We start from the raw sequence: 25772 nt of genomic DNA, 5'->3' as shown, positions 1-25772 counted from the left end.
ACACAGGTGGCCTTGCCTGGCAATAAATATTTTAATTTGTTTCATTTTTATGATGACAAATAATTTTCAAGTTTATTTCCTTGTTTAAATACAAAGCTAAACCACAAACAGGTATAATCAAGACATTGTATCTCACATTTACACTCCCATCGGATCCTCTTCCAATTTGCTGACCACTGACCAGGCTAGCGGGGGGGTGGGAGGGAAGACTTTCTTAGGTAGCACCGTTGTGAGGCCCAAGGTGGGGTTGGGGGGGAATCAAAGACGAGGACAGCCTCTCATACCTGTCTCCATTCACATTTACCTGGGACCAGGGTGGGCAGGAGACACCAGGTCATGGCTCCTGAGCCCCGGCCCCCTGGACTGAAGGGACAGTGTGTGAGAATCAGTTCTGTGAAGGGCGGGAGGAAGCAGCCACCTATTCCTCCTGCCTTCACAGTTAAGGTGAAAACCTTAGCCCTATCCTTGATTCCTGGGGGCTGCCGGGCCCTGCGTGCTCCCCTGCACACCTGGGTGCCTTTCTGAGGCTGGCAGCAGCGGCCGGGGTCAGGGGTCCTGGGCTCCTAGGCTCACACCTCAGCTCACAGTTGTGTCCTTGCAGGAGGACACTGGGTGTCTGACAAACACAAGGCCTCGACAGCAGGTCTGGAACTTTCAACCCCAGCAGGATGAGGGGGAATGGGGGTGGATGTCAGGTAAGTAATTTCTGGTCCCACTACAAAACTTTATTTTTGATTAGAGTACCATTCTCAATCTCTTCTACAAAAAGCAAAAAAAAAAGCAAAAAAAAAAAAAAAAAAAAAAGCCACTTCACTCACTTCAAGACCTATATACATGTAAGTTGTTTTCTGTGGTTTTTTTATTTTTAATTTTTTTTAATTTTTATTATTATTTTTTAAAATAAATTCAGTGTTCACATTTCTATAAAGAATTAACCCAGTTTCAGGAAACCCTGCCCCAGCAGGGCAGGTAAGCAACACTCTCCCTGCCCACATCTAGTTTGATTTCGCGCCCTGATGCTTCAAGGTGCCCAGAAAAGCGGCAGCTTGTGGAAGAGGAAATCTATGCCCAGCCCGTGCTTGGGGCCCAGGGCTCAGTAAGCTTTCGAGAAAGCAGAGGGGAAGACTAGCTTACTGCAAAAACCTTTTTAAAAAATATTCATACACTTCAGTGAGCGCCTGTTGAGACGTTAGGAGAACAAGAGCTTGGAAACATCCCGTCCAGGCCATTGGGAGGCAGCGTCTTCCTTACACCCCGTCCCTGGATGTCGGGGGTGCAGGGGGAAGGTCCCGGCTCTTCCACTGGAGAAAGGAGACTCACCTGGCTTCCTAGTTCATGTTTGACTATTTCCTCTAAAACCTGTGCTGAGTCTTTGACTGCATGCACGGGAAGCACAAACGTTCGGCTTGTATGCAAAAAAAGTACAAAAACAACTAGAATATAAAAGTTTTGGTAATATAAGGCCATCTGTTCAAGTCCACCTTGGAAACCTGTAACAGATATTTAAATACTACAGTGAAAAGGCATCTTAATATACTTTTTAAAAACATCTGAAGTAATCCGCTAAGATTAAGTGTGTAAAAAAAAAATTCAATTCCCTTTGAGGGCACTTTGTCCTTTGAAGAAGGGAAAGTGGGGCGGGGAGGGCACGGGGCCCACCGGTTAATGCTTCAGCCACGGGTGAGCTTCAATGGAAGCCTTGCTGCGGTCCCCATAGTCATACAGGAGCTCCTCCCCAGCCGCGATGTCTCGGGAGGCGATGAGGATGAGGTGAGGTACGCCGTCGATGTCGTGCAGTTTGGTTTGGCAGTTCCCACATTTGCTGTGATTGATCAGTCTTCCTAGGCGATTTGTCTCTCTAGTTGCATCCACGCTGGAGGGGAAGGAGGGCCAGAGAGGATTAAATGGATAAAGAGGCTTTTCAACCTGAAGAGAGTCACACTTGTGCCCAGCTCTGGTGGGATGCTGATTTAAAGCCATGTGTTTTGAAAAGATTCAATTCATAAAGCTATTTTCTTTTTCCTTTTTAGAGGGGGTCTCGCTCCGTCACCCAGGCTGGAGTGCAGTGGCACGATCACGGCTCACTGCAGCCTCCACCTCCCGGGCTCAAGTCATCCTCCTCCCTCAGCCTCCCGAGTAGCTTTGACCACAGGTACATGCCACCACATCAGGCTAATTTTTAATTGTTTCTGTAGAGACAAGATCTCCCTATATTGCTCAGGCTGGTCTCCAACCCCTGGGCTCAAGTGATCCTCTGGCCTTGGCCTCCTGAGTTTTTGAGATTACAAGCACGAGCCACCAGGTCTGGCTCAATTTGCAAAGCTTTTTTTTTTTTTTTTTTTTTTTTTTTGAGAGGGAGTCTCGTCGCTCTGTCGCCCAGGCTGGAGTGCAGTGGCACGATCTCAGCTCACTGCAACCTCTGCCTCCCGGGGTAAGGCAATTCTGCCTCAGCCTCCTGAGTCGCTGGGATTAGAAGCGTGTGCCACCATGCCAGGCTAATTTTTTTGTATTTTTAGTAGATACGGGGTTTTGCCATGTTGGTCTGGAGCTCCTGACCTTCATGATCCATCCACCTTGGCCACCCAAAGTGCTGGGATCACAGGCATGAGCTACCACGCCTGGCCCACAAAGCTATTTTTGAGAGCCTGCACAGGCCCTGGGTGGGGGGATGGGGTAGGACCCAAAGGGCTCTTCATGGAGGCACAGGAGGAAATGGTAGAGTTTCACAAAATAAATGGATTAAAAAAATCAACCCCGCCGGGTGTGGTGGCTCACGCCTGTAATCCCAGCACTTTCGGAGGCTGAGGCGGGTGGATTACCTGAGGTCAGGATTTCAAAACCAGCCTGGCCACCATGGTGAAACCCTGTCTGTGCTAAAAATACAAAACTAGCTGGGCGTGGTGGCGCATGCCTGTAATCCCAGTTACTTGGGAGGCTGAGGCAAGAGAATTGCTTAAACTTCGGAAGTGGAAGTTGCAGTGAGCCAAGATCATGCCACTGCACTCCTGCCTGGACAACAAGAGTGAAACTCCATCTCAAAAAAATAAAATAAAATAAAAAATAAAAAATTCAACTCCACTGGTCCTAGCCAGGCAAGATCAATTAGTGATTTCCAGAGCTGCTCTGGCCAAATGCCCTGAAAGAGAGCCAGGTGAGCTGCTTAACAGGTTTTCATGTGACTAGCCCACTTCTCCCCTTGGATGAGATAACATCCAGGACGGCTCCAATTCCAAAGATTAAAAATGGGAAGCTGGGGCCAGACACAGTGGCTCATGCCTGTAATCCCAGCACTTTGGGAGGCCAAGGTGGGCAGGTCACAAGGTTAGGAGATTGAGACCATCCTGGCTAACACAGTGAAACTCCATCTCTACTAAAAATACAAAAAATTAGCCAAGCATGGTAGCATGTGTGTGTAGTCCCAGCTACTCAGGAGGCTGAGGCAGGAGAATCGCTTGAACCTGGGAGGTGGAGGTTGCAGTAAGCCAAAATTGCACCACTGCACTCCAGCCTGGGCGACAGAACGAGACTCCGTCTCAAAAGAAAAAAAAAAGGGAAGCTGGGGCCAGGCGCAGTGGCTCACATCTGTAATCCCAGAACTTTGGGAGGCTAAGGCAGGCAGACCATATGAGGTCAGACCAGCCTGGCCAACATAATGAAACCCTGTCTCTACTAAAAAAATATATAAGAATTAGCTGGGCGTGGTGATGCACACCTGTAATCCCAGTTACGTGGGAGGCTGAGGCAGAATACCTTGAACCCGGGAGGTGGAGGTTGCAGTGAGCCAAGATTGTGCCACTGCACTCCAGCTTGGGCGACAGATCGAGACTCAAAAAAAAAAAAAAAAAAAGGAAGCAGGCGATAATTGCATCACAGCTTTGAAAAAAGGCAACAACAGCCCGAGCGCAGTGGCTCACACCTGTAATCCTAGCACTTTGGAAGGCCAAGGCGGGTGGATCGTCTGAGGTCAGGAGTTCAAGACCAGCTTGGCCAATGTGGCAAAACTCTACCTCTACTAAAAATACAGAAAAAAAAATTAGCTGGGCTACTCTGGAGGCTGAGGGAGGAGAATTCTTTGAGCCTGAGAGGAGGTTGCAATGAGCCGAGATCACACCACTGCACTCCAGCCTGGGCAACAGAGCAAGACTCCATCTCAAAAAATAAAAAAAAAGTCAACAACAACAAAACCAGAAGACTGGCCACCAAACAGAATCAGGAGTTCCTGGCCCTTTGGCCTCTCCTCACTGCCCAGAGGACAGAAAAGCCACTCTAAGCAACAGTGGACTCACCAGTAGGTTTTGCTCAAATACTGAAAATAGTACATGTAGCAGCCTGTGGAAGGGTCCTGTGCGTACAGAGCCTCCCGTTTCTTGGCGTCGGTGATCTCGATGAGGTCCCCGTGGTATTCCACCACAAAGTCACCCCGGGAGAACTGCTTGGTGGCAATCACACCCCTGCCTTTGCCATCGATGAGGTCAATCTGTCAGGTGATAAGAGAGGGTGTTGGTTCATAATAGCAATGGATGCCACTGTGCACAGCAGGTCTCCGGGGAGCTGGGGGCTTACCCCAGTCTTTAACAGCTGTACTGAGCCATGTCATAAAATTCACTCACTTTACATGTACAGGCTGATGGGTTTTATGAAGTGTATACAGCTGTGCAACCGTCACTACAGGCCAGCTCTAGAACGTTCCCTCACTCCACAAACGTGGTTCCTTGGTGCTCATCTGCAAAGCAGTTACATCAGAGCTCGTGAGAGATCTGCTAGGTGGAGACTGCCCCATTTTGTAGATGAGGAAACTGAGGCTTAAAGAGGCACAACCACGTGTCTGAGGCCACACAGCTAGGCAGTGACACAGCTCAAATCCACACACCTGGTTTCTCTGTCTAGGGGCTGTGCGCTATGCCTTCCTAGGCGAACAGCAGGCCCAGTGTTCTGGGTCTCTACCTCATTCCACAATTTCTCTCCTGTGTCTCCTCACTCTATTCTACATGGAGTTGAATGGGGTTGCTGGAGGGGCCCAGGACTTAAGCCGGAATCCCCCTAGGTGGTGGGTGGAAGTGGAAGCTTTCTGAACCCGGAGCCCTAGTCTAGGCCCATCTGAACCCCACTGTAGAGAGTACTTCTCCTCTCGCCCAAACTGAGTGTGGTTGAAATACAGTAAGAGAAAAGCACATTTCTTGGGCATTGTCATTATCTAGGAAAACAGTTTAAAAATGTATTAGTTTCTCCTTTTAAAAGTTTCCCTGGGCATCAGCTACATATTGTATAATCCGATTTATATGAAGTGCCCAGAAGAGCAACTCCACTGAGACAGAAAGCAGCTGAGTGGCTGCCAGGGGCTGGGCAGGGGAGAGGTGGGGATGGTGGGCAGTGGTAAGTAATGGGTAAGGGTTTCCATTTGGGAGGATGAAAAAATTCTGAAATTAGACAGGGATAATGGTTGCATTGCATTGTGAATGTACAAAAAGCCACTGAATTGTTTAACCACAATTTCTAAGAAAAGCTTCCCCTGGATAACATTTATATACAAAGTCCATTTATGTTTCCTTCATAAGACATTTCCTTAACAACTTTTGGTATTTGGCTCTTTGACAACCTAATAGAGTCTGCCTGGTCACCATGGCCATTAGAGGGTTAAAGCCACATGGTGGCCACTCTCAGCCACGGGACCAGGGAAGGTGAGCTCTTCCAGCTTTAGCTATGATGCAGCAAGCACAGCAGCCCCTTACCTTCATTCCTTCTTCCTTCCCACTTTCAATCAATTCATCTATTCTTTTCCTTTCTTCAGACTGGGCAGAGAGAAAGAAAAACAGCATCAGTATCTTCTCCTAGGCCCATCATGCGTAGCTTGATGGTCTTGAGCCCTGATTGCCCAGGCCATGCCCACCGGGCCACAATCGGCCTCATTTGGCATCACTGGGGATGATGGGTCCCCAGTGATGGCAAAGCCCCCAAGTATCCCTCCTTTTCTCATCACCCATCTGTTGTGGAAGATCTGTCACCTGGGGTTCAACTGGATCAGGAGGGAAACAGTGGGGACCCAAGAACAGAATGGGGCTCGTAGATATGTTCTGTTGCCCATGCAGCACGTTAAAAAATGTCCAACTTGCCCACACCTGAAAATCAGGCCTCTGACTTCACAGAAAATCAGGTACAGTGGGCCAGGCGCGGTGGCTCACGCCTGTAATCGCAACACTTTGGGAGGCCGAGGCGGGCGGATCGTAAGGTCACGAGTTCGAGACCAGCCTGGCAAATAGGTAAAACCCTGTCTCTATTAAAGATACAAAAATTAGCCAGGTGTGGTAGGAGCCTGTAGTCCCAGCTACTCGGGAGGCTGAGGCAGGAGAATCGCTTGAACCTGGGAGGTGGAGGTTGCAGTGAGCCAAGATTGTGCTACTGCACTCCAGCCTGGGCGACACAGCAAGACTCCATCTTAAAAAGAAAAAAAAAAAAGAAAAAAGAAAATCGGGTACAGCAGATCAGAGGCTGTGCCCTTTGGATGGGACACACGCAGTCCACATGGCTCTGGTCTGATGGCTCATACTTCTGTTTAGGATCGCTGAGATTCACCTGTATGGAGGCCACCACCATGGATGAGAAGAGGGCCTCCAATCCCGAGGGTCAATACAGCCCTGAACAGAGAACTGGGAGGGGGCACCCCTGGATCCACCTCTCCTCTAAGGCCACCCCTCCTGCACCTACCTCCATCCCTAACCCTGGGTTCTACTGCTCTGCCACTGCACAGATACTACAGAGCAAAAGGGAACCAAATGAAGACAGATCAGAAGCTCCAAACCAGTGTGGCTCACCCCAAACCAGCATGTCTTGACGGCATAGACTTTCACCAAACCAGATGGCACGTGTCAGGAGCCTGACACCAACTGCTGAGCTCAGCCCATTCCCCCTACACAGAGGCCCAAACCAGCCTGCAGCTTTTCCAGGCACTCAATCCACACCTGCAATGTGCCAGGCGCTGCAGTCTGTGCTGGGAACAATGGTGAATGAGTAACCTCAAGGACAGTCCCAAATCCTGCCACCTCCTCTCCATCTCCATTCCCACTGCGGCCCTGCAGCCCAGCGGCGGCCCGGCCCCACCCCGGCCCCCTCGCTAGTCACCAGGCTTTCACTCTGACCCCAGGGAACACTCAGTTCTCCACAAGGTAGCCAGAGGGGTCTTTTAAAATGTAAATGAGGCCAGGGGCGGTGGCTCTCTCCTGTAATCCCAACACTTCAGGAAAACCAGGAGGAAGGATCGCTTAAGGACAGGAGTTACAGACCAGCCTAAGCAACAGATCCAGACCCTGTCCCTACAAAAAATAAATAAGCTAGGTGTGGTGGCATACACCTTTGGTCCCAGCTACTCTAGAGGCTGAGGAAGGAGGAGGATTGCTGGAGCCCAGGAGGTTGAGGCTGCAGTGAGCCATGACTGTGACACTGCACTCCAGCCTGGGCAACAGAGTGAGACCCTGTCTTAAAAAAAAACAGAAAACATGACCAGGCATGGTGGCTCACGTCTGTTATCCCAGCACTTTGGGAGGCTGAGGTGGGTGGATCACTTGAGATTACAAGTTTGAGACCAGCCTGGCCAACATGGCGAAACCCCGTCTCTACTAAAAACACAAAAATTAGCTGGGCGTGGTGGCACACACCTGTAATCCCGGCTACTCAGGAGGCTGAGGCAGGAGAATCGCTTGAACCCAGGAGGTGGAGTTTGCAGTAGGCCAAGATCGCACCACTGCACTCCAGCCTGGGAGACAGAGCAAGACTCCATCTCAAAAAGAAACAAAAAACAAAAAAAAACCTTCCCATAAACTTATTTAATAGTAATATACCTAACAAAACCTCACATATCAATATTAACCTTAAACATAAATGGACTAAATGTTCCACTTAAAAGATATGAAAGATAAGGGTCAAGAAGGTTAAAAAAAAATAGATATACACCTGTAATCCCAGCACTTTGGGAGGCCGAGGCGGGCGGATCACGAAGTCAGGAGATTGAGACCATCCTGGCTAACATGGTAAAACCCCATCTCTACTAAAAATACAAAAAATTAGCCGGGCGTGGTGGTGGGCACCTGTAGTCCCAGCTACTTGGGAGGCTGAGGCAGGAGAATGGTGTGAGCCCGGGAGGCGGAGCTTGCAGTGAGCCGAGATCACGCCACTGCACTCCAGCCTTGGCGACAGAGCAAGACTCCATCTCAAAAAAAAAAAAAAAAAAAAAAAAAAAAAGAAAGATATATATTGGTGGAATAGATTTAAAAAAAAAACGAAACTTGGTCAGGTACAGTGGCTCATGCCTGTAATCCCAGCAATTTGGGAGGCCGAGGCAGGTGGATCACCTGAGGTCAGGAGTTCGAGACCAGCCTGGCCAACATGACGAAACCCTGTCTCTACTAAAAATACAAAAATCAGCCGGGCATAGTGGTGCACACTTGTAATCCAAGCTACTTGGGAGTCTCAGGCCAGGAGGCGGAGGTTAGTAAGCCATAATCATGCCACTGTACTCCAGCCTGGGCAACAGAGTGAGACCTTGTCTCAAAACAAAAAACAAAAAAAAAACAACCAACAGTAATATACCAATGTTGGTTGTTACTTAGCTGTGACAAATTCACCAGAGTAACTTAAGTAAGAGAAGATGGGTAAGGAGTCTGGGGAACTCTCTGTATTATCTTTGCAACTTTTCTATAAAATTAAAATTATTGGCCAGGCGCGGTGGCTCACATCTGTAATCCTAGCACTTTGGGAGGCCGAGGTGGGCGGATCACAAGGTCAGGAGTTTGAGGCCAGCCTGACCAACATGGTGAAACCCTGTCTCTACTAAAAACACAAAAATTAGCTGAGCGTGGTGGCAAGCACCTATAATCCCAGCTACTTGGGAGGCTGAGGCAGGAGAATTGCTTGAACCTGGGAGGTGGAGGTTGCAGTGAGCCGAGATTGCACCCCTGCACTCCAGCGCGGGCTACAGAGTGAGACTCTGTCTCAAAAAAAAAAAATTGCAAAATAAAAACATTTTTAAAACTTTTTGGCTGGGCGCTCACGCCTGTAATCCCAGCACTTTGGGAGGCTGAGGCGGGCGGATCACAAGGTCAGGAGATCGAGACCATCCTGGCTAACACGGTGAAACCCCGTCTCTACTAAAAACACCAAAAATTAGCCGGGCGTGGTGGCAGGCGCCTGTAGTCCCAGCTACTTAGGAGGCCTTTTTAATTATTTTTTAAGATGGGGTCTCACGGCTGAGCTCAGTGGCTCACGCCTGTAATCCCAGCACTTTGGGAGGCCGAGGCAAGTGGATCATGAGGTCAGGCGTTTTGAGACCAGCCTGGCCAACGCAGTGAAACCCTGTCTCTACTGAAAATACAAAATTAGCTGGGCGTGGTGGTGGGCGCCTGTAATCCCAGGTACTCAGGAGACTGAGGCAGGAGAATCACTTGAACCAGGGAGGTGGAGGCTGCAGTGAGCCAAGATCGCGCCATTGCACTCCAGGCTAGGTGACAGTGTGAGACTCTGTCTCGAAAAAAACAAAACAACAAAAAACCCACAAAAGATGGGGTCTCACAATGTTGCCCAGGTTGGTACTGAACTTCTGCTCTCAAGTAATCCTCCCACCTCAGCCTCCCAAGTAGCTGGTGTCTTTTTTGTTGTTAATTACTCCCCATTGGAAAACAAGCCCTACGGGCTGGTCTAGTTTACTGTGGAATCTCCTGGTCTAGAACAGTGCACACAGCAGGCCCTCAAAGCAACACCACCACCATCACACACACAACCACCTTGCTGTGTGACCCATTCATTGCAAGTGTGCAGAGAGTGCTGAGAAGTACGGGGGCCCGTGTAAACGGGAGTGATCATGGAAAGACCGGGGTAGTGGAATGGGGGTTTTTCTGCTGGGACCAAACACGGCAGGTAGGAGATGCGCAGAGGGAAGCTGGGACCAGGCCAGATGCCCCGGCACAAAGCCAGGGAGGCTGAGTCTCCCAAAGGCCTGGAATTTGGGGCCTGCAAACAACCAGCCCTGGGTTTTCTAAAGGGACTTCTGGCAGGAACCCACAGATGGGCCTAGAAGGAGATGGAGTGGGAGGGATACAAGGTTGGAACTAGGGCGGTTGAGGAGCGCCTGTGACCAGGAAGGAGGGGACCTTCCCAAGCGGAATCAGCAGGCTGCTTGCACATCTGGCCCTGGGGCCGAGCTGGGCATGAGGAAGCCCAGCCATTGCCAAGAGGCATGGTCCCTGTCCCGCTGCTGGCTGCCACCCCACCCACAGCCAGGCTGGCCGGCCAAGGGGCCCCTGCAGTGAAGCACTTGGTGTATAGGGCATCTCTCCAAGGCCCACCTTGTGTCCAAACCCAGCAGCCCGGATCCCACCCTGTTGCCCAGGACCCACGCCCTGGCGCTAGGCCCGCCCTGGCTGCTGTCTTCAGCCTCAGTGGAGGTATATAAGAGGCTCTGAATTGCAGTTTCACCCCAGACCATCTGGCCAACAACAGGCTGTATTATGCCCCACCCTCCTGGATCCACAGCCTGGGCCCAGCATGGCAGTCAGGTCAGGACTGACCCCACCCTTCAGATGAGCCCCAGCTGTCCCGTTCTTGGGCTTTATCTGTGCAGTCAGAAAATATTCCACCCTGACCAGCTCTAGCCACGTCATCCCGGCCAGCTATGGCCTCCCTGCCCTGGCCAGCAACAGCTTGCATGGCTGCACTCAGCAGAGCCAACACAAACAGTGGGGGGCAAAGCACGGCTCCCGGTCCAGGAACAGGGCGAGCTTTCTTGTGTTTGCAGACTGTGCTTTAGGGAAGCAAGTGTGTTCTTCCCTTCTGCTCATCTGCTGCAAGATTTAGCAGACCTGCATCCTGTCCCATCGCAGCCTTCACTATGCCCAGCACAAACTCTTGCTTCTTATTAACAAGGCCAACTCGGCTCCCCCCACCCTAAAGTCCACAGCAGCCCTTGGTGGACGCTCAGCAGAGGCCCTGTGTGTGGGCACACCGCAGCTCCAACCCTGGCTGGGAGGTGTCTGGGATTCTGTGGTCTGGCACCACCTCGCCATCTGCAGTGCTGTCTTTTTTTTTTTTGAGACGGAGTCTTGCTCAGCCACCCAAGATGGAGTGCGGTGGCGCGATCTCGGCTCACTGCAACCACCGTCTCCTGGGTTCAAGTGATTCTCCCATCTCAGCCTCCCGAGTAGCTGGGATTACAGGCACCTGCCATCATGCCTGGCTAATTTTTGTATTTTAGTAGAGACAAGGTTTCACCATGTTGGCCAGGCTGGTCTCGAACTCCTGACCTCAGATGATCCGCTCACCTGGGCCTCCCAAAGTGCTAGGATTACAGGTGTGAGCCACTGCACCTGGCCCAGTGCTGTCTTTAAGAGTGACCTAGCAGGCCGAGCACGGTGGCTCACGTCTGTAATCCCAGCACTTTGGGAGGCTGAGGTGGGCGGATCACCCGAGGTCGAGAGTTCGAGACCAGCCTGACCAACATGGACAAATCCAATCTCCACTAAAAAAAAAAAAATACAAAATTAGCTGGGCGTGGTGGCGAATGCCTGTAGTCCCAGCTACTCAGGAGGCTGAAACAGGAGAATCACTTGAACCCAAGAGATGGAGGTTGCGGTGAGTCGAGATCACGCCATTGCACTCCAGCCTGGGCAACAAGAGCAAAACTCCATCTCAAAAAAAAAAAAAAAAAAAAAAAAGTGACCTAGCACAGCCTCCCACTGCCGACAAATGTTTTAAACAGCTCATTCTTGGCTGAAAGACATTGCCTTTTTCAGGCAATAAAACCAAAGCTGCTCTCTGTGGGGAAGAAAATGGACCTTTTTTAAAAATTTTTTTAAATGAAGCTTCATCAATTAAAAGAAAAAGAGAAAGAATACTAGACCACTGTGTATCTGCGCATTTAACATCAAGAACGCTGAAGGAGTCCGCATGAGGGCTGAAATGCTGAAACTGCCAAAGCCGGGGTCCCCACCTCTCTGTGTAGGATGCAATCCTGAGCACCTCTCCCAACCCGGTGGTCACTGTGGGGGTGAGGGAGAGCAGAGGGGCAGCCCCAGGTGTCCCTGAGGGGGAAGAGCAGAGGGACCTGCCATGCCCTGCATTTCCTTCACAGAAAGGCAATAACCACACCTCACTGCAGCAAATATTGACTGCCTGCCGCATAGCTCAACCCTCTGCAAACATGGCAGCGGAGGCCCGCATAGGCCAGCTGGCCTTCCAGCCGGTGCTGCTCACTGGTCTGCAGGCTCCTAGCATGGCAGCAGCGTGGGAAAGAGCAGACGGGAGTGACAACACTAGGAAGCAGGGGTGGCGATAGTAACAGTTAGCTGGCACTTACTGAGTGCCAAGCATGGTTCTAAGGGTTCCTCTTGCATGACCACATTTATTGAATGCTCACCACAGCTCTAGCAGGTGCTACATTATTGTACCATTTTACAGACTGGAGAGCCAAGGCATGGACAGGGTAAGTGACTGGCCCGAGGCTACGCAACCAGCAAGTGGCCCCAAGCCACTGCTGTTTAACACCCTGGGCCACAACATGGAAACTTCCAGAAAACAGACAAGAAAAGCCTCTGAAAGAACAGGCAGCCTTTCCCACAGTCCCAGGCTCCCAATGGCTCTGCCAACAAGTCCTGGAAAATCCACCTTCAGAGTCACACCTGGCTTTCCCTGCCACATGCTACAAGTCACAAGGTTCCTTCACACAAGTGTCTTAACCAAGCCCTGCAGTGACTCCAGCAGAAAGGCAGGACAAGCTTTGTGAGGATCCCCAATAGATCCAGGAGAAAACCAAGTCCAGAGAGGCCAAGAGACTTGCCCCAAGATGACGAAAACAAGGCTGAGGACACACACATACGCACACGCCAAGCACTGCCTGGTGGGCCACCCTGCCCCTCCACAAACTGGAATTTAAAGCACGTGACTACCTGCAGCTCGGCTTTGCTCTTCCTGGAGCTCCTTCGGACAGGGTAGAAATCCGTAAGTTTGCGATTCTGTTGCGTTTTTCCTTGAGCTCTGGGTAAGAGGGGAAGAGGAGAAAATAAATATCAGGACTGAAAACCTGGAGGCACACAGCACCTTAGAAGGCACACACCGAGGAGGCACACAGCTCCTTGGAGATGATGTCACTTAAACACCTTTGTCCACTGGAGCCTGCGGGTCACTCAGTCACCTGCCCATGAGGGCCTCAGAGGAGTTTCAAAGACGGGCTGCTGGCTGGGCGCAGTGCCTCATGCCTGTAATGCCAACACTCTGGGAGGCTGAGGCGGGAGGATCACTTGAGCCCAGGAGTTCAAGACCAACTCAGGCAACACAGCAAAACCCCGTCTCTAAAAAAAGGAAAGAAATTAGCCAGGCATGGTGGTGCACACCTATGGTCCCAACTACTCGGGAGGCTGAAGTAGGAGGATCACTTGGTCCTGAGAGGTTGAGGCTGCAGTGAGCTACTGCACTCCAGCCTGGATGACAGAATAAGACCCTGTCTCAAAAAACACAACAGTCGGGCATGGTGGTTCACGCCTGTAATCCCAGGACTTTGGGAGGCTGAGGCAGGCAGATCACGAGGTCAGGAGTTTGAGACCAGCCTGACCAACATGGTGAAACCCTGTCTCTAATAAAAATACAAAAATAAGCGGGACATGGTGGCATGCACCTGTAATCCCAGTTACTCAGGAGGCTGAGGCAGGAGAATCGCTTGAACCCAGGAGGTGGTGTTTGCAGTGAGCCGAGATCGCACTATTGCACTCCAGCCTGGGCAACAAGAGACTCTGTCTCAAAAAAAAAAAAACCACACACAAAACACCAATCACCAAAAAAGACAAACAAAAAAAAAAATAAATTTAAAAAACAAAGGCTGCTTATGCTGGGGTGGGTAAGGAGGGGAGGAAGGAGAGGCTCTTGAACTCTGGACCCATGCCAGATCCAGAAACTGACAAACAGTGGCATCCCTGCTGATGACTCGGGGCATCTGAGTCTTTGACGTGAGAGAGGCTGAGAGGTGGCCACTGAACCCCCATGGGCACCTGAGCAGGCTTCCCTGGCGTCAGAGGAACCAAACTGCTCCATGTTAGGAAGAGGACTGAAGGGGGCACTTACTTTTTTCGGGGGGCCTGTTTGCCCTTGATGGGCTTTTTCAGGGCTTGCTTGGCGATGGCTGCATTGGTGGAATCACAAGATGAGGGTGGAGTTTTTGGAGGTTCTGCTGCTTCAGATTTTTGGTTTGGAAAAGGTACCAGGGGACCTCTCCTGGCGTCTTTGATCTTCTGTTCCTCGGACTTCATGGCGCTCCGTACTGCGTTCCCAGCATTTCTTTTCTCTGCAGGCGGAGGTGGGGGAAAGACAGGGGTTTATTCTGTACTGTCTCTCAATTTCCAGACGACCAGCTGCATTCTAAGACAAGCTTTGAGAAGACAGGATCCTGGGTTTGTCAGGCAGGAGTGCCCTTGGCCTGTTAAGCCCCGTGTCCGCTATGGGCTATGACAGGGGGAGTGCCTAGCTCCAGCTCGATTTTTTGACCAAGACACTGGGCAGAGGTTTTAGGCTTTTGCGTCTTGACGTGGGAGATAGAGAGCCTGTGAGGCAGAGGCACCAGAGACGGAGACGCTGGCAAGGGCGCTTGATCAATAGCTTTCAGGAATCAGGTTGCAGACTCAGATCAAAAGCTCCATTCCTGAAGGCTGGGACAGCATTAGGGGACAGGAGTAAGGTGACAAAGCAGAAACTCTTCCCCAAGAGCTGCCTGGCACCCTTCATTTCAGACTCCGAAGAAAAAGAAGGTCCCCTTCTAGTGGGGTTGAAGCCCCAGGTTCACAGCAGTTCTCAGCATGGTGCCCCAGCAGACTGGCCTGGGTATCGGGAGACACACTGCAATGATCTGTCACTTAAAACACTTGTGGAGTGCCAGTGTTGGAAAACTGCTTACCTTTTTAAAAAATGTTTTACTTTTAAATAACTAAGTAAATAGGCTGGACACGGTGGCTCCTGCCTGTAATCCCAGCACTTTGGGAGGCCGAGGCGGGCAGATCACCTGAGGTCGGGAGTTCAAGACCAGCCTGGCCAACATGGTAAACCCCATCTCTACTAAAAATACAAAAATTAGCCAAGTGTACTGGCAGACACTTGTAATCCCAGCTACTCAGGAGGCTGAGGCAGGAGAACTGCTTGAACCTGGGAGGCGGAGGTTGCAGTGAGCTAAGATCATGCCATTGCACTCCAGCCTGGGTGAAAGAGTGAGACTCTGTCTCAAAAAGAAAAAAAATTAAGTAAATAGTACGCTGCTCACAGATATAAAATGGTGCAGCCACTTTAGAAACAGTTTGACATTTTCCCAAAAAGTTAAACACAGAGTTACCATATGACCCAGCAATTTCACTCCTAGGCATCTATTCCAGAGAATTAAAAACATATGTCCCCAAAAAAATCTATGCAGGAACATAACAGCTTATTTGTAATAGCCAAAAAGTGGAAACAACCCAAATGTCCATCAACAGATGAATAAACAAAATGTGGCCTATCCACAAAAGGGAGTATTATCCAGCCATAAAAAGGAATGAAGGGCTGGGCAGGATGGCTCCCCTGAGGTCAAGAGTTCGAGACCAGCCTGGCCAAGATGGTAAAACCCCATCTCTACTAAAAATATAAAAACATTAGCCAGGCATGGTGGTGTGCGCCTATAATCCCAGCTATTTGGGAGGCTGAGGCAGGAGAATAGCTTGAACCTGGGAGGCAGAGGTTGCAGTGAGCCAAGATTGCACCATTGCACTCCAGCCTGGGTGAGAGAGAGAGACTCCTTCTCAAAAATAAAAAAAAGGAATGAAGCACTGATACTTATTACACCACGGATGAACCTTGAAGACATGATGCTCAGTGAAAGAAGCCAGACACAAAAGGCTATGTATTTTGTGATTCCATTCATATGAAATGTCCAGAACAGGCAAATCCACAGAGACAGAAAGTACTTTAATGGTTACCTTGGACTAGAGGGATGGGGAATCGAAGGTGACGCCTAATGGGTACCTTTCTGGGGTGATGGAAACGTTCTGGAATTAGACCGTGGTAATGGTTGCACAACTCTGTGAATATACTAAAAACCACTGACTCATACGCTTTAAAATGAACGTTATGACATATTAACTATATCTAGATAAACAAAACAGAAAAATAAATAAATACATTAGGCCGGGCACAGTGACTTCACCTGTAATCCCAGCACTTTGGGAGGCCAAGGCGGGTGGGCCACCTGAGGTCAGGAGTTCAAGATCAGCCTGGCCAACATGGTGAAACCCCATCTCTACTGAAAATACAAAAAATTAGCCGAGCGTGGTGGCGGGCACCTGTAATCTCAGCTACTTGGGAGGTTGAGGCAGGATAATTGCTTGAACCCGGGAGATGGAAGTTGCAGTGAGCCGAGATTGCACCACTGCACTCCAGACTGCAAGACAGAGCAAGACTGTGTCTCAAAAAAAACAAACAAAAACCATTAAAACCATCCAGATCTTTCTTCCTCCTCTACACACCTTCCTGGGTGAAATCAGAGAGAATTAAAGCCAGGACATCAGGCCCAGGAGTGTGTGGTGCCCGTGAACATCATCTATCACTCAGTCTGTATCACAACAGAATCACGGACCACAGCCTGGACCTTGGGGTCTCCAAAGTCCAGCTGACCTAAATTCTTTTTATTTTTATATTAGAGATGGGGTTTCTCTCTGTTCCCCAGGTTGGAGTGCAGTGGCATGATCATAGCTCACTGAAGCTTTAAACTCCTGGGTGCTAGGGATCCTCCTGCCTTAGCCTCCCAAGCAGCTGGGACTACAGATGCATGCCACCATGCCAGGCTAATTTTTTTTGTTTTCATTTTTGTAGAGATGAGGCCTCACTATGTTGCCCAGGCTGGTCTCAAACTCCTGGGCTCAAGCAATCCTCCTGCCTTGGCCTACCAAAGTGCTGGAATTACAAACCCGAGCCACCATGCCCGGACTCTGACCCAAAATTCTAATCATGGCCATTTAGTAAAACCATGAGCCAAATACACTAGCTTGTATACCAGGCCACCATTTGGTACAATGTATAGACTGCCCTATTTTAAAGGACTAGAGTCCGGGCAACTACCATTTATAGACAGCGCCTCTCCCCAATCCTATGGGCAGGAATTCTAAGTGCCACAGGTCCAGGGATGAGCTGGCAGTCCAGGGGTGAAGAGCTGGCACATGGAGTCCACCACAAAGCCCTTTGGCATCCACGCTGCAACCACCCTTCAAAATAGTCCTGTGTGTGTGAGGTCAGACTCCTCTCTCCCCATTTACAGATGAGAGAACAGAGGCTCAGAAGAGAGCAGCAACCTATCTAAGCCTCCTTCTTTCAGGTGGCAAACTTAAGATTGGAACCCAAGTCATCTGAAGATCAAATAAAACAATATTGCCCTGTGTACCAGGGGAGATCAAGCACAGGGTGGGCTCCTGTCCCCAGTTCAGGGCTTGCCCAGCCCTGGTTCTCAGATCCGGCCCCAGAGGTCATGCCAAATCGTCATTTATGACACTTTCTGTTAGCGAACACAAGGCTTCCTTGTATGGAGCTGCTGGCAGCCAGAGGCTCTGCTTCTTTCAGACAAGTTTTAATTAGAAGAGAGCATGGTGAATTGGGGAAAGCTGACACTCCCCACTGCAGCTTTGAAAGGGAATATTTGGATTAGAGCAAGATGTCTAAGAGGTTTCAGTTTGTTTTGCAAGACCAGACCGTTTTCATTAACCCTGTATTTTCGGGTTTAACATTTTAACTCCAAATCTCATTGCATAGGATGCTGCTTCAGAAACTAACACCAAATGCTTGAGTGGCAGGAAACTTTAGAAATGGGGTCAAGGCAGCTAGGCGCGGTGGCTCATGCCTGTAATCCCATCATTTTGGGAGGCCAAGGCAGGTGGATCACCTGAGGTCAGGAGTTTGAGACCAGTCTAGCCAACACGGTGAAATCCCGTCTCTACCAAAAATACAAAAATTAGCTGGGCGTGGTGGCGGCCGCTTGTAATCCCAGCTACTCAGGAGGCTGCGGCAGAAGAATCGCTTGAGCCCAGGAGGCGGAGGTTGCAGTGAGCTGAGATCGTGCCATTGCACTTCAGCCTGAGGGACGAGAGCGGAAATCCGTCTCAAAAAAAGAAAAAGAAATGGGGTCAAGGCCAGCTCATAAAAGGGAAGGAAGTCAGTTCCCTACATGAACACATTAGTTAGGTCTGCAATTGCCTGGTCTGTACAACCTGAATTCATGACTTCTGCACTTTCAGCACTTGTGAGCCTCTCTAATTGTGGGTCAGGTATGTTATTTTTGCAACTAAGCAAGACAATCAAGCTTGAAGGATATGCTAACTCTTGTGAAAGCAGGGAGAACCTGTCAAACCAACAGGGCACACACCCTGGGACAAGCCATTCTTTCAGCAGCAAGACAGAACATGGCTCAAATCTCTCGAATCTGAGACTGAAAAGGTTGGATAAATATATATGTGCATTCTTGCAGAGGACAGAGGCTTCTGCAACCCGACCAGCTGGGATCAGAACGAGGCCATTTCAAAAGCTTACCTTCTCGTTTCCTGTAGATTCCGGCTAATGGTTTCCCCTGGCATTTGACTTCGTGATGTGTAACTGAGTTCTCTTCCTGAAGGGGGAAACGCATTCCAGAGCATTTGTTCGGGCTCATGTAGGAATAGATCTTTGACTGCCCGGTAAATACGTTCTCCTAAAAAGACAAAAGCATATTCTGAAAGAGGCTTGAAGAAGAAGATCCTAGAGCATTCACGAGGAGGAGGAATACAAAAGATGAAAATCAGACAACACCGTTTTTCAAAAACTGGGCTACCAGGGGATGCCAGCCCCCATTGTCTCAGGAGAGCACTGGCAGGTTTAGAATCCCAGGTCCAGTGAAACGTTTCCTAAACGCGCTGGTCTCTAAATCACTAAGGGGACAGCTGGCCAGCAGGAGAGTCGGCTGCAACCCAAGGTCTATATAGGAAGGAGACAACCTACCCGCAACAGGGAGGTCAAAAGGACCTGGGCATGTGAAGAGCTAGGCTATCTTTAGGAGTCCACTGCCCTGGCAGGAGCCGCAGGGACTCAGCACAGAAACACGCCCCGGGGAACCTGATTAACCACTTGGTGCTGAGGGTGGCTGGAGGGCCTGTCAGCACAGCCAGAGCCCCATGAGCGCCGGAGCCTGACCCCTCTCAAATCACTGCAGCCCCGCAGCCTCCCAGGGCTGCGACGGGAGGACTTCTCTCAGGGTGACTGGGGAAGCTGGGAAGAGCAGGAGCCACAGCCAGCGCATTCGGGGCGGCCACTTTGTCGCAAGCCGCACCTGGGCGTCAGTAAGAGAGTGGACGGGGCGGTGGGGCGGTTCAGGTCACTGCGGGCGTCTCTGGGCGTGGGGCCCCTCCTCTGAGTAAGTACAGACGGAGGAGGGCGTCCCCAGAAGCAACGCCGGGCCCTCGCCGCCTCGGGGACCATTCAACACCGAGGCGGTGAGACCCGTGACCTCTCCGAGGGGCCCGCGCAGGCCCCGCACAGCCTGGGACCGCGGCCACCTCCGGGGAAGTAGGGTCTTGGGCTGCGGAGACGCCATGAAGGCGCAGTCAAACTTTTCCGAGGTCAAACACCGCCAGGCTCATGGCGGAGCCGTGTGGGCGCCACTCCCAGCCAGGCGGCAGCAAAGGAAGCGGCCCGGCCGGGCGCCCCGGGCGGGTACCCGGGGTCGCCCATGTGCTCGCGGCCCCGGCCCGGCGGGCGCGCCGCAGGGGTGCGGGGAGGGTGCCTGCTTACCCCGTCGGTGCGGGGCCTCCCCGGGCCCCTCCGCTCCACCATCTCCGGGCCCGGGGCCGTCGCTGCCACCGCCGCCGCCGCCGCCGCCGCCTCCACCGCGCGGGGCTTGGACATCTTCCTGCCTGGAGAAGGGGACCCGGGGGAAGCGGGGGAGGGGGCGCTCAGGGCGCGGCGGGGCGGGGAGCGGGGCCGCCCGGGCCGGGCGCCGCGACGGCGCCTCCCGCCGCAGCCATATTTCGAGGCCCCGGCTCTGGTGAGCCGCCCGCGCAGCCGGGAGGGCCGGGCCGGAGCCCGCGTCGCCCTCCCGCCGCCCGGCCCGGCCAGGCCCCGCGCGCCGCCCGCCCCCCGCGCGGCCGGGCCCGACACACCCACCTGCAGCCCGGCCAGGCCCATGGCGGCGCGCCCCGCGCCCTCGCCGCCGCCGCCGCCGCCGCGGCCCGGCCACCACCGCTGCCGCTGCCGCTGCTGCTGCTGCCGCCGCCACCAGCGCCGCCGCGGCGCCCCGGGGAAGGGCCGGCGGCGCCCCACGGCGCCCCCTTCCCCCATGGCCGGCGAGGCAGGGCCCGGCACCCGCGCACCGCGGCAGCCCCGGGCCGCCCGGGGCGAGGCACGCAGGGAAGGAGGCGCAGGCGGCGCGTCCTCCGCAGCCCGCCCGCCCGCTCGCAGCCGCCCACCGTCCGGCGCCTGGCCCGGGGAGGGGGCTGGGAGGGGCGGCGCCGCAAGGCCGCTCCGGAGGGCGGGCGGGCGGGCGCGGCGAATCCCGGCTCGGGCGCGCCCCCTCTCGCGCGGCCTCAGCCACTCGCGGAGGAAGGGGTGGGAAACACCGTCATGACAGCCCAGGCTCCCGCCCGCCCTCCCGCCAGCCCGCCCGGCTCCTTTTTCCGCTGGCTCTGCGGATATTTTGGGAACCCGGTCTGTGCCAGACGAAATCAGCAGCGGTGAACGCGCCAGGCCAGGCCCTCGGGTGTGCCCGGCGCTGTGCCCACCGAGAGTTTCACAGGCATTGAATCCTCCCCGCACGCCCACGGGGGCAGGTCCTGTCGGCATCCCAGCTTACAATGGTGACACTGTGACTCAAGGGATGTGCAGGGGTTTGTCCCGGGCCACAGAACTAGGAAGTGATGGGGCCAGGTGTCAAACCCAGAAGGGCTGTACTTGACCGGTAGGAAGCCCTGGGGAGACAGAGCCAGGGGTTATAATGATCGGTTTCCTGGGCGAGTCTCTTGCCGTTATCTCATTGAAACCTCACAGCAGCCCTGCAAAGGTAGACACCATTATTATCTCTTTTCAACAGATGGAGAAAGTGAGGAGCTTGGCCAAGTTCTCAGAACTAGATGGGTTTTCAGCCCCAGCCAACTGACCCTATGGCCTTGCCCTCCCAGCCACTACCCTTCCTGGTTACAGATGAGGAAATGGAGTTTGGGAGGAGCAAATGGTCTTGCAGAAGGGTTTAACACGTCACCTTGTTCTCCTATCCCGCCGTGAGAAAATGCCCCCATAGGCAGACGAGGTTCCCGTCACTCTGGTGGCTGTTTCAGCATAGCTCACTGCCCTGCACCACTACTCTGTGGCCATTAAGGCTTGAGGGCCCACAGCCAGATTCACTGTATTTGTGCAAAGTCATAGATGCAAACAAGACACTTCAAGGCATCCAGCTCCTGCAGCCTGGCCCATGGCCTAGGAGTCAGGGGCTGGACTTATTTCCCTGCATCTGCCCAGAGGTGTTTTGTGACCATCGCCAAGTCACTTCCCCAGTCTGGGCCTCAGTGTCCTCATGGGTAAAAACCAAGAACCTTGAATTCCATAATCCACCAGAGCACCTTCCAACATCCACAGATAAGCAAATGGCTGTTTGTAGCCATCCTCCCACCTAGCCTCCCTCGCCTCCCATTGGAACGGATAAGACTGAGTAGGATTAGGTGGTGACAGGTCACTGCTCAGACAATCCCTCCCAAATCAGCTCATGCTTTAGCATCCTTCAAGGCAGGGTCTCCAGCCCAACCACTAACTCCAGTGGGCTAGGTACTCTGCCTATGCCCTCTCAGAGCCTACTACAGTTGAATATCCAAAAGATTACCCAGAGGGTGAAAGAGGATTCGAAAGTGACACTCTGATAACCAGGTTGAGCCATTTGAAAGCGTCTTCTATTTCTGCAAGGCAGAGAAGTTTTGCAGCTTAACTGCCATGAGAATCATGGTTTTGGAGCAGGAAGCACCCACATAGATCATCTTGTCCATTTCACATTCTAGTATACCGAGCCACACCCCACGCCCCACTCATGGTCATAGCTTTCTCTGCATTTGAGCCCCCAATTGCAGGGGACACATTACAAGTCTAGCACCTATTCCTCTCAATTCTGCAGCTCCAGTACCTAGAAGATGTAAATACAGATCATTCAATGTAAGTTTCAAAACAGTCCTTTCTCCGCAAGTTTATACGTATATAACAAATACACCAGCTGGGCGCAGTGGCTCACACCTGTAATCCCAGCACCTTGGGAGGCAGAGGAGGGCAAATCACCTGAAATCAGGAGTTTGAGACCAGCCTGGCCAACATGGCGAAACCCCGTCTCTACTAAAAATACAAAAATTAGCTTGGCGTGGTTGCGCATGCCTGTAATCCCAGCTACTTGGGAGGCTGAGGCAGGAGAGTCACTTGAACCCAGGGGGGCGGAGTTTGCAGTGAGCCAAGATTGTGCCACTGCACTCTATCCTGGGTGATAGAGTGAGACTCTGTCTCCCCCAAAAAAAAGAAAAGTCTGTATTTTTGGAGACCCCCCCCACCAGGTGCTAAGGGATAATGAACTGAAGATGGCAAAATGAGGAGGGCAACCAACTAAGAGACCATTCAACAATGGCAGTAGAAATAGTGAAAGGTAGGTGGACTGACCCCTGAGACTAATATATTGGGGTTGTAAATATTTGCATGATTATAAAACTTCAAAATGAGTGAGGTGTTGCCTGGCATCTGACCAGTTTGTTTCTGTGACCCAGCAGGGCTCTCAAAGTGAATTGCAAGTTCAAAGCCCAATTTTCTAGAAGAAAAAGACTGTTCATTTGAAGTGCTGTAAATGATTTGGTATTTACAATTCTAAATATTGGCCAGGCGTGGTGGCTTTTGCCTGTAATCCCAGCACTCTGGGAGGCCGAGGTGGGCAGATAACCTGAGGTCAGGAGTTCAAGACTAGCCTGGCCAACATGGCGAAACCCCGTCTCTACTAAAAATACAAAAATTAGCTGGGTGTGGTGACAGGTGCCTGTAATCCCAGCTACTTGGGAAGCTGAGGCACAAGAATCACTTGAACACAGGAGAGGGAGGGTGAAGCGGGCTGAAATCACTCCACTGTACTCCAGCCTGGGCGACAGAGAGAGACTCTGTCTCAAAAAAAAAAAAAAAAAAAAAAAAAACTAAACTAAATCTAAATATCCAATTTAATAGCTTGCAAGGGCAGTAAAGCCTAAGAAACAGGTAACTACTAATTTGGGGGTCAAGTGAGACAGTGAGAATCAATAACTAATAATTACATAGGTGATTTGTAAGCTGGCCATGGGAGGAGCTGACAAACATTATCTTCGCTTTGGGTAAGTAAGGGAGGTTGGGTGGCACAAGCAAAGACCCAGCCAAGCTAGAGTCTGGACAGCAAGTTTGGACTTCAGGCTTCCTCTTCCAAAAAATGAGAATAACAATTTGTAAAGATCAATTGAGTTAATAAAGTGCCTGGCCCTCAGTGGTAATTATTATTATTTTGTTATTGTTCTTGTTTGTTTTTTTGAGATGGAGTCTTGCTCTGTTGCCCATGCTGGAGTGCGGTGACGTAATCTCGGCTCACTGCAAGCTCCACCTCCCAGGTTCAGGCAATTCTCCCTGCCTCAGCCTCCCAAGTAGCTGGGATTACAGGCATGCGCTGCCATGCCCGGCTAATTTTGTATTTTTAGTAGAGACGGGATTTCTCCATGTTGGTCAGACTGGTCTCGAACTCCCGACCTCAGGTGATCTGCCCGCCTTGGCCTCCCAAAGTGCTAGGATTACAGGTGTGAGCCACCATGCCTGGCCATAATTATTATTTAGTCATATTTTAAGTATTTCAATGATAGATGGTTAGTTTTCTTCATAGATTAATTAATGCACTACTTTTAAAACAAGTAGTTTAAATGATTTTGCTGTGATGAGAAAAATGAACCCAGGAAGCATAGTTTTATTAAAATTTGTCAGATAAATTAGTCAGATAATGTTAAATATACTTTTAGATGCTTAACACTTTTCAAAGGAAAAATATTAGTATTAATTTTCTCCAAGAGTTGGGTGATGAAGCTCTTTAACCTGAAGTTTACTATGCCTCATTTTTTCATCAGGCTCTGGGTAAGTCTTATCCCAAAAGAACCTCTAAGGATGCTAGGAGAATAGATGATGCAACTGACTTCAGGGCCTGAAAACAAAGGGACCCAATAGATATTTGCTGAATGAATCATTATTTTATTCATTATTATTGCTATAGGGAGCATACTGCACTAAAGCAAATTCCTACTAACACTTGAAGCCTTGAAATTTTGAGAAAAATATAATACCAAAACTTTTTTTTTTTTAATACTAATTCTACTCAACTTTCACGCTCAAGTTTTTGGCCCTTTGGCGTGAAGGAGACGCAGCGGCTGGAAATGACCAAGCGGTTGGAGATCTCTTTGCCGCATACCTGGGAGGCACTGTCCTGACAGCCAACTAAGTATGCAGAGGACTTCAGACAGGGCATCGCCTCCCAGGGCTGTACAAGCCCACCCAAGCCATCTACCGGGGGGCGAAGTCCTGACCAGATGCGGGGCGAACGACCGCGCCCGCGAGATGCCAGGAACCCGTTTCACCCCAAAGTGGGCCAGCGGGGCCCGGCCTTCGCTCCAGCGGCGCAGAGCTGACTCAGGACGTGGGGAGGGAGGAAAGGCGCCTGCTGCGGTGTCCACCCTGACGCGCACCCCAATATGCAGGTTATCGATCTGCGCCTTCGCCTCGGGATCACCTCCTTTCCCAAAGAGAGAGGGCCCCAAAGTGGGCGAAGCCTCACTCCTGCCCCCGCCCCACTTCTATCAATAACACCTATTCCCTGGAGGTGCCCTGCGCTTTAGTTTCCAAAGAGCTCTGACATATGGATCTGCTGCCGTGGAGAGGCAGGCCCGCAGGTGTTCACTTCGTAGAAGGGAAACAGAAGCACGGCAGTGGGAGGGGTTTCTGGGGGCATCTGGAGCCGCAAGGGGGGGCCGGCGGGTTCCGCAGCAGCACCCCCTCTCCCCCCACGCGGGTCCCCAAGCTTGCCCCGAGCCACCCGAGGAGGACGCCTCCCCGCAGCCGCTGCCTCCACCCCGGCAACCCCTCCAGCACGACCCCCGACCCAGCCGCTCCGGTGCCGGCCACTTGGGCAAATACCTCTAGCCATGGCTCCACTCTGTCACCGCCTGGGATCTCCCGGGAAACCCAGCTTTCGAAAAAAGTTGCAACAACTGCAGCCAACTGCTCCGCCGGGCTCCAGCTGCTCGCCCCGATTGGCGCCGCCGCCCGCCTCTCCGCAGGCTGACCGTAGTGATAGGCCAACTCGGAGAAAGGCCCCGCCCTTCTCCCGCCTCTTCGGCGGCGGGGCGTGTCCAGCCGCCGCAATAACTACAAACGCTTTCCCGACAGGTCCCGGCGGAGGAGGTGGGAGGGGTGTTTAAATTTGACCGTCGCCAGACGTTGATTGGCTGCGATGGAAGACACCCGAGCTGCCATTGGGAGGCCCCAGATTCCTCCCCGTCCCGCTGCTGAAGCTCCGCCTCCGGAGCGTGAGTAGCCCGGCTGGAGCCCTGGGCTCCGAGCCGACCGGATCTGGGACTTCCGGTTCTCTGTGGGCTTGACCGGAACCCGACCTTTGACCCCTCGATCTTCCCTTAAGAGCTGGGAAACCTGAGTCTCCCAGCAGTTTAGCAACTCCAGCACACCGACCTCTCCAGCAG

The 25772-nt window shown here is 51.9% G+C and overlaps 1 protein-coding gene across 3 annotated transcripts; it reads right to left on the bottom strand.

Annotated features, from left to right (window-relative positions):
- Positions 1–12: 12 nt before the first annotated feature.
- KMT5A (lysine methyltransferase 5A) lies at positions 13–25570 on the bottom strand. 3 transcript variants are annotated; one of them, XM_034934759.3, is made up of 8 exons: positions 25210–25570; positions 19798–19919; positions 18565–18721; positions 14095–14314; positions 12927–13014; positions 5730–5789; positions 4287–4477; positions 13–1873 (listed from the first exon to the last, which is right to left on the bottom strand). In XM_034934759.3, the coding sequence occupies exons 1-8, from the start codon at positions 25217–25219 to the stop codon at positions 1663–1665; spliced, it is 1059 nt and encodes a 352-aa protein (XP_034790650.1). In that variant the 5' UTR covers positions 25220–25570; the 3' UTR covers positions 13–1662. The 3 variants fall into 3 exon arrangements, with proteins under 3 accessions (XP_034790650.1, XP_034790651.1, XP_034790652.2); XM_034934760.3 differs by lacking the exon at positions 25210–25570 and adding an exon at positions 20170–20216; XM_034934761.3 differs by lacking the exons at positions 19798–19919; positions 25210–25570 and adding an exon at positions 20170–20484.
- Between the last annotated feature and the right edge of the window lie 202 nt (positions 25571–25772).

This window comes from Pan paniscus, chromosome 10, assembly GCF_029289425.2.
Source record: "Pan paniscus chromosome 10, NHGRI_mPanPan1-v2.0_pri, whole genome shotgun sequence".
Classification (NCBI taxonomy): domain Eukaryota; kingdom Metazoa; phylum Chordata; class Mammalia; order Primates; family Hominidae; genus Pan; species Pan paniscus.
The sequence above is the reverse complement of the archived record's forward strand: the minus strand, read 5'-3'. Positions and strand labels throughout refer to the sequence as shown.